Consider the following 8,590-nt stretch of genomic DNA (forward strand, 5'->3'; position numbering starts at 1 on the left):
GTCCAGTGCAGTTGAGCCTTCAGATGACTGCAGGTCCAGAGAACATCTGACTGCAGCCACCTGGGAATCCACAAATGATAACTGTCCAGTCGAACCTGTCCTGAATTCCTGAACCATGAAACTGTGAGACAGTAAAATGGTAGTTTTAAGCTGCTGAGGTTTGGATTAAGTTGTTACCTAGCATGAGTAACTAGAACAGAGGGTAAGCGCTGGGGCAGAGAGAAAGTTTGACCATGAGTTTATAACTGTGGCAGCTGTGTGATGGGATATATTGTACTATTCTCACTACTTCTGTATATGCTTAAAATTTTGCAATACAAAATCCACAAACATACACACATTATAGAGATTAACATACCACAAATTTGCAATCAGCCAATTCCAAAATGCTGGAAATTCTACTGAAAAGATGACCCTGATTTTTCTACAAATAAATGACATGAAAAAAAGGAGCGCCTCTTAGTCTGCTTGGGCAGCTGTAACAAAATACCATAGACTGGGTGGCTTAAACAACAGACATTTTCATAATTCTGAAGGCTGGGGAGTCCCCTGATCTGGGTGCCACTGAGTCGGTTTCTGTGAGCACCCCTTACTGACCTGCAGACAGGTGTCTAGTTGCTGTGTCCTCACATGGCCAGAGAACAAGAGCTCTAGTCTCTTCCTCCTCTTAAGAGAACACTAATCCCATCACGAAGGCTCTACCTTCATGACCTCTTCTAAACCTAATTACTTCTCAAAGGCCAGATCTCCAAATACCATCACATTGGGGAGTAGGCCTTCAACATATGAATTTGGAGGGACACAAATATTCAGTCCATAGCAGAGAGAACTGTTATAGGAGACTTGAGAGACCTGTGAACCAAATGCAGTGTTGGACCTGAGCTAAGTCATTCCAGAGATAATCAAATTGGGTATGAGATGATATTAAGAATCAATGATAATTTTCTTAGATGTGACAATGCTATTGTGGTTATGCTAAAAAAAATCCTTATCTGATAAAGACTGCATTATTGTTGCGTAAATTATATGTCTGGGATTTGCTTGAAAATAGGAAAAAAAAAAAGGAAGAAAGATAAAACAAGGTGACAAAATGTTGATTGAAATTAGGTGATGCGGGGCCGGCCCGATGGCGCAAGTGGTTGGGCGCGTGCGCTCCGCTGCAGCGGCCCGGAGTTCGCCGGTTCAGATCCCAGGGCTGCACCAATGCACTGCTTGGCAAGCCATGCTGTGGTGGCATCCCATATAAAGTGGAGGAAGATGGGCACAGATGTTAGCCCAGGGCCAGTATTCCTCGGCAAAAAAAGAGGAGGATTGGCAGATGTTAGCACAGGGCTGATCTCCTCACAAAAAAAAAAGAAAGAAAGAAATTAGGTGATGCATATATGGGTACTCATACTATTCTATTTTCATGTGTGTGAATATTTCTGTAAGTTTTTTGTTTGAAAGTAGAGTATGCATAATCACAAGAAATTTTTGAAAAAGAAGAGAAACTTAAGGAACATTTAACAGCTATTAAAAAATATGCTGAGTGAAAAGAGCCAATTTCAAAAGGTCACATATTGTATCATTCCATTTATATGATGTTCTCCAAATGACAAAATTATAGAGATAGAGAAGAGACTAGTGGTTGCCAGGGGTTAGGGTGGCAGAGGGTGGGTGTGAGGGGAAGGGGCATGACTATAAAGGTGTGGCACAGAGATCTTTGTGGGGATGGAACAGTTCTGGATCTTGATGGCGGTGGTGGTTACATGTGATAAAATGGCACAGAACACACATTGTACCAAAGTCAATGTCTTGGTGTTGGTATTTTACTGTAGTTATGTAAGATGTTACCATTGGGGGGAACTGGGTGAAGGATACATGGGACCACTTGGCACTACTTTTGCAACTTTCTGTGAATTTATAATTTCAAAATAAGTTTAAAAATGTATCAAAAATTATAATTAAAATAATGTAGTTCCAGTAGAAGAATAGCCGATGAGTGAAATAGAAAATATGGACAAGAATAAGCCCCTACTCTATGTGAGTGTGTATTTATTTAGTGCATGATAAAACTGGCACCAAGAGTAAGTGGAAAAGGAAGGATTATATAATAAATCATGCTAGGAAAATTACTTAACATTTTAAGGGAAAATGTAAGTTGGAATGTAACCTTCTGTGTGCTCAGATAAATTCCAGATGGATAACAGTGAATATAAAAAGTGACTACTGTGGCACAAGTGGCTAAGTGCGCGCGCTCCACTGTGGCGGCCCAGGCTTCGCAGGTTTGGATCCCAGGCGCGCACCGATGCACTGCTTGGCAGGCCATGCTGTGGCGGCGTCCCATATAAAGTGGAGGAAGATGGGCATGGATGTTAGCCCAGGGCCAGTCTTCCTCAGCAAAAAAAGAGGACGACTGGCATCAGATGTTAGCACAGGGCTGATCTCCTCACAAAAACACAAAACAAGTGACTACAAAAAATAAGATGTAAATTTTAATCTGATTCCTCAATGGGGAACATCTTTCTAAGCGTAAAAACAAAGACATTACAAAGAAATATTGAAGGTTTTGACTACATTAAAATGCACAGTATCTCCCCAAGCCCTCTATAAACAAATGTAAATGGTAAACTCAAAAAAAAAAAAAGATTTGCACCTTGAATGTGGGGTGGAACCATGAATAGGATGGATGTCCCACCTGTGATCAGGCTATTAATCCTCTGGTTTTGAGGCCAACCCAGTGGTGCAGCGGTTAAGTGCGAGTGCTCCACTTCGGCGGCCTAGGGTTCTCGGGTTCGGATCCCAGGCGTGCACCGATGCACCGCTTGTCAAGCCATGCTGTGGTGGCGTCCCATATAAAGTAGAGGAAGATGGGCATGGATTTTAGCCCAGGTCCAATCTCCCTCAGCAAAAAAAGAGGAGGATTGGCATCGGATGTTAGCTCAAGGCTAGTCTTCCTCACAAAGAAAAAAAAGAAAAATCCTCTGCTTTTGACTTAATCAAAATGGGGACTACCCTGGGTGAGCCTGACCTAATCAAAGAATCCTTTAAAAAAAGGTAAAAGTGTCAGAGAGGTGGCTGTGAAGAAGTAAGCTACCGTGCCAGTTACATTTCAGAAATTTTTTTAAAAAGAAATACACAACCATGTTTGTGAGAGAAGCTGCAAGCAACCCCCGCCCCCACCAACAGCCAGTAAGAAAAGGGGGACTCCCGTCCCTGACCCACAAAGGAATGCTACCTACAACTGGAATGAGTGTGGAAGAGGCCCCCAGGTCCAAAGGGGGACGCAGCCTGGCTGACAGCTGGGTTTTGGCCTGGACTCCTGACCCATGGAAACATGATAAATGTATGTGCTGTTTTAAGTTAGCCGCTACGGGTGTGGTCATTTGTTAGGCAGTAATTGAACACTAGTACAGGTAGTATGTATCAAGAACCCTAAAAAGATTCATGTTTTTTTTTGTATGTGTGAGGAAGATCAGCCCTGAGCTAACATCTATGCTAATCCTCCTCTTTTTGCTGAGGAAGGCTGGCTCTGAGCTAACGTCTATTGCCAATCCTCCTCCCCCCCTTTTTAGTTTTCCCCCAAAGCCCCGGTAGATAGTTGTATGTCATAGCTGCACATCCTTCTAGTTGCTGTATGTGGGACGCAGCCTCAGCATGGCCAGAGAAGCGGTGCGTCGGTGTGCACCTGGGATCCGAACCCGGGCCGCCAGCAGCGGAGGGCGCGCACTTAACTGCTAAGCCAGGGGGCTGGCCCCAAGATTCATCTTTCTAAATGGAGAAGCTTTAAAACTGATAAAAGAAGTCTTGTTTTGGACTAGAATGCCTCAATAATGTAAAGATGTTCATTCTCCCTCAACCTTTAAAATAAATGTGACCCCAATTAAAACACCACAGGTCTTTTTGGGAACAGGACCAAATTATTCTAAAGTTCACCCAGGAGAATAACACAGTAAGACTAGCAGGAAACACCTGGAAGAGCAGAGGCGTGAGGAGGCCGAGTCCTCTGACATGAGTGTCACATGGAGAGTCTCATGTCACGTGGGAATGCATGGTCAAGGTACCCTGTTAAAGACCGGGGGAAAGAAGGAGCATCCATGAAGTGGCGCCGGGACAGTTGACTAGACAATTGAGAAAACAAAAGGCTTAATATTTTTACCTCAATCCTTACTCAAAAAATTCCATATGAATCAAAAAGCTAAACACAGAAGATAACAGAATGAAAATGGGTAAATATTTTTATAAATCTGGGGTAGGGAATGCCCTTTTTCAGTCTGACAAACTCTCTAAAAGCCATAAGGAGAAGACTGACGAGGGCCGGCCCCGTGGCTTAGCGGTTAGGTGCGTGTGCTCCGCTGCTGGCGGCCCAGGTTCGGATCCGGGGCACGCACCGACGCACCGCTTCTCCAGCCATGCTGAGGCCACGTCCCACATACAGCAACTAGAAGGATGTGCAACTATGACATACAACTATCTACTGGGGCTTTGGGGGAAAAAAGGAGGATTGGCAATAGATGTTAGCTCAGGGCTGGCCTTCCTCAGCAAAAAGAGGAAGATTAGCATGGATGTTAGCTCAGGGCTGATCTTCCTCACAAAAACAAACAAACAAACAAAAGACTGATGAATCTGCTGCAAAAAGCAACAGAGGGAAGCTAAAAAGCCAGGGGACTGTTTGTGACATACATCACTAAGGGTAAATTTCTTAAATATACAGAAAGCTCTCACGCACACACACAAAAAGGTCAAAGTAGAAAATGAGTGCTAGTTCTTTGGGGCCGGCCCAGTGGTGAGGTGGTTAAGTTCTTGCGCTCTGCTGCGGCAGCCCGGGGTTCGCTGGTTCAGATCCCGGGCGTGCACCGACGCACCGCATGTTAAGCCATGCTGTGGCAGCGTCCCATATAAAGTAGAGGAAGATGGGCACGGATGTCAGCCCAGGGCCAGTCTTCCTCAAAACAAAAAAGAGAAAAAAAGAAAATGAGGAAAGAATATGACATGCATTCACAGGAATAAATACCACTGGCACGTGAACGAGGGAAGAGATGCTCAGCCTCCCTGTCAGAGAAGTTGATGGTGACCAGGGCGGGGGCGGAAGTCACCTCTTCCATTTTCACCATAGCATGGGAAAAGATTTAGAAAATTGACAAGAACCAGGGGAGGGTGTGGAGAAATATCCTGCTTATAGGCTCTTAATGGAAATATAAGTTGATACAATCTTTATGGAAAACAATTTGACAATGTTTACCAAAATTTTCCTTCTAGTAACTTACCCAATAGATAAACCCTCACAAGTGTGTCAATACATAAATGCAAGAATGTTCATTGCAGCATAGTTTGAAAAAGATAAAAACGGGAAATAACCTAAATTATGTTCATCAAAGGCAGCTGGTTATGTAATCGATGGGCTCGTGGCCAGTGCTACACCGGCTGCTGTGGAAGAGGAGGGGCCACACCTGTGTGCGCGGAGATGGGGCTCAGCCAAGCCATGTGGTCAGCTTTGAGACTCAACCTTCCACAGTGTGATCCTAAGTGCGTCCAACAGTGTGTGTGCATGCACATGTGAAATGTCTGGAAAAAGAAAATCATTCCATATGCAATTTCTAATCAACATGTATTATTTTTAAATTAAACATTCATAACCTTTTAAGCAGTCTTAGTATAAAAAGGCTTATAGAAATCAATGTGAAAAAAATGAACTTTCCAATTTATCTTAAATGCAAAATACGATAAACTGCAGTTTTTGGCTTAATGCCAAAAATAAAAAGGATACTCTCAGAGCCCAGTGCAGGCCATAGGTCATTCAGTAGTGGTTCAAACAATTGAGGCTGTGGATGCAGCGTGGAAGGTCGGGGGGCTCTGAACGACAGCACCTCCCTCTGCCCCCAGCCTTGGGTAGGTGATGTAACTCCTCCGTGCCTCAGTTCTTTCGTTTGTGAAACGCACACAGGTCATACGAAGACTGACTTCAGAAGCTGTCGTGGGTTGTTACTGTCATTATTCTAGCTCAGAACAATGTCTGGCACAGAACTGGCAACTTTTCATCCCTCCGGGTAGCCAAGTTCATGAGGTATGAAGTGGGGAACAAAGCATGCTGCTAAGCAATAGGACTGGTGTACTCGAGTTTTTCTAACAAGTGTATGACGACGTGAGTATTCTCACTCTATTTCCACACACCTATGCGTGCAGAGAGAGAGAGCGAGACTTGAAAGGATGGTCTTCAAAACTTGTAAGCCCCGGGGGAGCAGGCTGGGAGATGAGGCCGTGCAGGAGCTTCTGCTTTTGTATTTTGTAACATTTGACAAACTCAGCGTTTCACAAGTCCTGTGCATTCCTTGTAACGTTAACAAGTTTAAGAAAATGTTGTGGCCAACCTCAGAAATGTCCATTTCTGGGGATTCTGATTCATAAAGTTCTATACAGAGAGCTTTTACCAGATTTAGAGTCCTCTGGCAATTGTGCATGTGAACCTTCACGTCTGAGGCAGACCCTGCCTTTTTGTCTTCTCTCCGGCGTTCCTCTCCTTCCAGTGTCTGTCACCTGAGCTGGCAGCTCAGTCTCTCCATGGTGGATGGTGGAAGTGTCTCTTCTGTTTTCTTCCTTGAAAGAGGACATCTAGAATTCACCACTCTCATGGCGGAGTTGTCAGTCGGTTTAAGCTTTGGGATGCTCATGTACGGATGTGACTGCTTTCCACCTTGCCTGTTTCTTTTCCTGAGGTTCTGGCCCTAATGCAGACATTGTCTGCTTTATGGAAGAGCTTTTCCACAGACTTATTAAATACTGGGATGTTTTCTTCCGTCTAGAGAAACCTGATGTAAATGAAAAGTCGAGCAAGAAGCAAGTTGCCATGCCACAGATCATCATCACCCGAGCCTCAAGAGAGACTCTGATCAGCTACTGTTCCATCGGAAGCAAAGAGCAGAGAACCATGGAGGAACAGGCTGACTGGGGCCCCTACCACCGACACAGGAGCCCCAGTACAGTAGACGCCTATGGTCCACAGACCACAGAATAAACAAGCACCCCAAGTCGCTGTCGTGAGTTACTGTGCTGAGTCTCAGCGATGATGGCAGAGGGGCCACCCTGCTCTGTGGGAAGCTGCAGCTGCCCCTTCAGTACATGAGGTCCCCCCAGTGACAACCTTGGTCTCACCTTCCCCAGAGCTGCTGGCAGCTTGGCAGGGGCAAGAGTGACTCTGGCTCAGAGGGTGGACTCTGTGGCAATAAATGGATAAACTAGTATACCTCTGTTGGAACTGGCTTGCTGTGCACAGTGATGAACAGATGGCAGGTGGCATCTCTTGATCGGCCTCTTGTGGGCAGTTAAAATCCTTCCCATCCACTTCTGAAGGAGCGTGTGTAAGTACACGGTGGTTATAGTGAAGGAGGTGTCCCCCTCACTTGGAGAAAAGGGCAGACTCTGAAGACCAAACCTTAGGTGTCATGTCCCAGATCAGGGAAGTGCACAGTCGCCTTGGAGGGCCCAAGAGCTCCTAGCTTGACTGTAACCTGATCCAAGGTATTGAAAGATCCAGAAGAAGAACGTGGAGTAGCAGCAGCCATGGCACTTAGAACTTTGGAAGTGGCCTTGTCAGAGCCGCCCTGGAAGAAGAGCTGAGCTGACACCTTCCCGTCCTTCTGGCTGTGGATGAAGGCTCCCATTGGTGAGGGGACATTCGCGGGACCCCCACCCCAACTGTTCCACCCTCACCAGCAGCCCTCAGGTCAAGCTCCACTCTCCTCCAAGGTGGCTGGAGAGGACGCCCTGCCCTGTCAGGTCTCACGTGTCTAGTCTGGTGACAGTATGTGTTAGCTCCTGAGTTCCTAGAATGCTCAGCAGGCTTTACACGTGGTCTCTATCTATTGATGAGCATCATATTCTGTTAGTATTAAATAGTGCACGTGGTCTCTATCTATTGATGAGCATCATATTCTGTTAGTATTAAATAGTGCAGTGGATTTCCAATCAGTTTTGGTATAACTTGAGAAAGAATAATAAACTTCATATTGACGTTTACTAACACATTATTAGCATCATTACTTGTATTTATTCAATACATTTATTAATGCATTCTGACTGCCACAACTAAATATTTATACAGAAAAATCAAGCCCATACAAATGTGGATCTGACCCCATAGGGTCAGCACGCCTATCCTTTTCCATAAAATTTCTAGTAGCCATTACATTTCTATTATTTGACCTAGAAATTACTCTCCTCCTACCCCTGCCCTGAGCATCTCAAACAAAAAATCTAAAAATTATACTTACCATGGCACTAATTCTAATCTCATTATTGGCTTATGACTTTAGCTTATGAATGAATTAAAAAAGGACTAGGATGAACTGAATATGATAATTATTTAAATTAAAACAAATAATTCGAGGGCCGGCCCCGTGGCTTAGGGGTTAAGTGCACGCGCTCCGCTGCTGGTGGCCAGGGTTCGGATCCCGGGCGTGCACCGAGGCACCACTTCTCCGGCCGCGCTGAGGCCGCGTCCCACATACAGCAACTAGAAGCATGTGCAACTATGACATACAACTATCTACTGGGGCTTTGGGGGAAAAATAAATAAATAAATAAAATTATAAATAAAAAATAATAATAATTCAAC

General features: G+C 44.8%; 1 protein-coding gene across 1 annotated transcript; it reads left to right on the forward strand.

Moving 5' to 3' along the window:
• Positions 1-6,724: 6,724 nt before the first annotated feature.
• On the forward strand, positions 6,725-6,991 carry SPATA33 (spermatogenesis associated 33). The gene has a single exon (XM_058528602.1). The coding sequence runs from the start codon at positions 6,725-6,727 to the stop codon at positions 6,989-6,991; it is 267 nt and encodes an 88-aa protein (XP_058384585.1).
• The last annotated feature ends 1,599 nt before the right edge of the window (positions 6,992-8,590 follow it).

Source organism: Diceros bicornis, chromosome 32 (assembly GCF_020826845.1).
Source record: "Diceros bicornis minor isolate mBicDic1 chromosome 32, mDicBic1.mat.cur, whole genome shotgun sequence".
Taxonomy (NCBI): domain Eukaryota; kingdom Metazoa; phylum Chordata; class Mammalia; order Perissodactyla; family Rhinocerotidae; genus Diceros; species Diceros bicornis.

What these genes read in the sequence shown, in the direction of transcription:
- SPATA33 (XM_058528602.1), top strand. Translation starts at nt 6,725, where the DNA reads ATGGAAGAGCTTTTCCACAGACTTATTAAATACTGGGATGTTTTCTTC.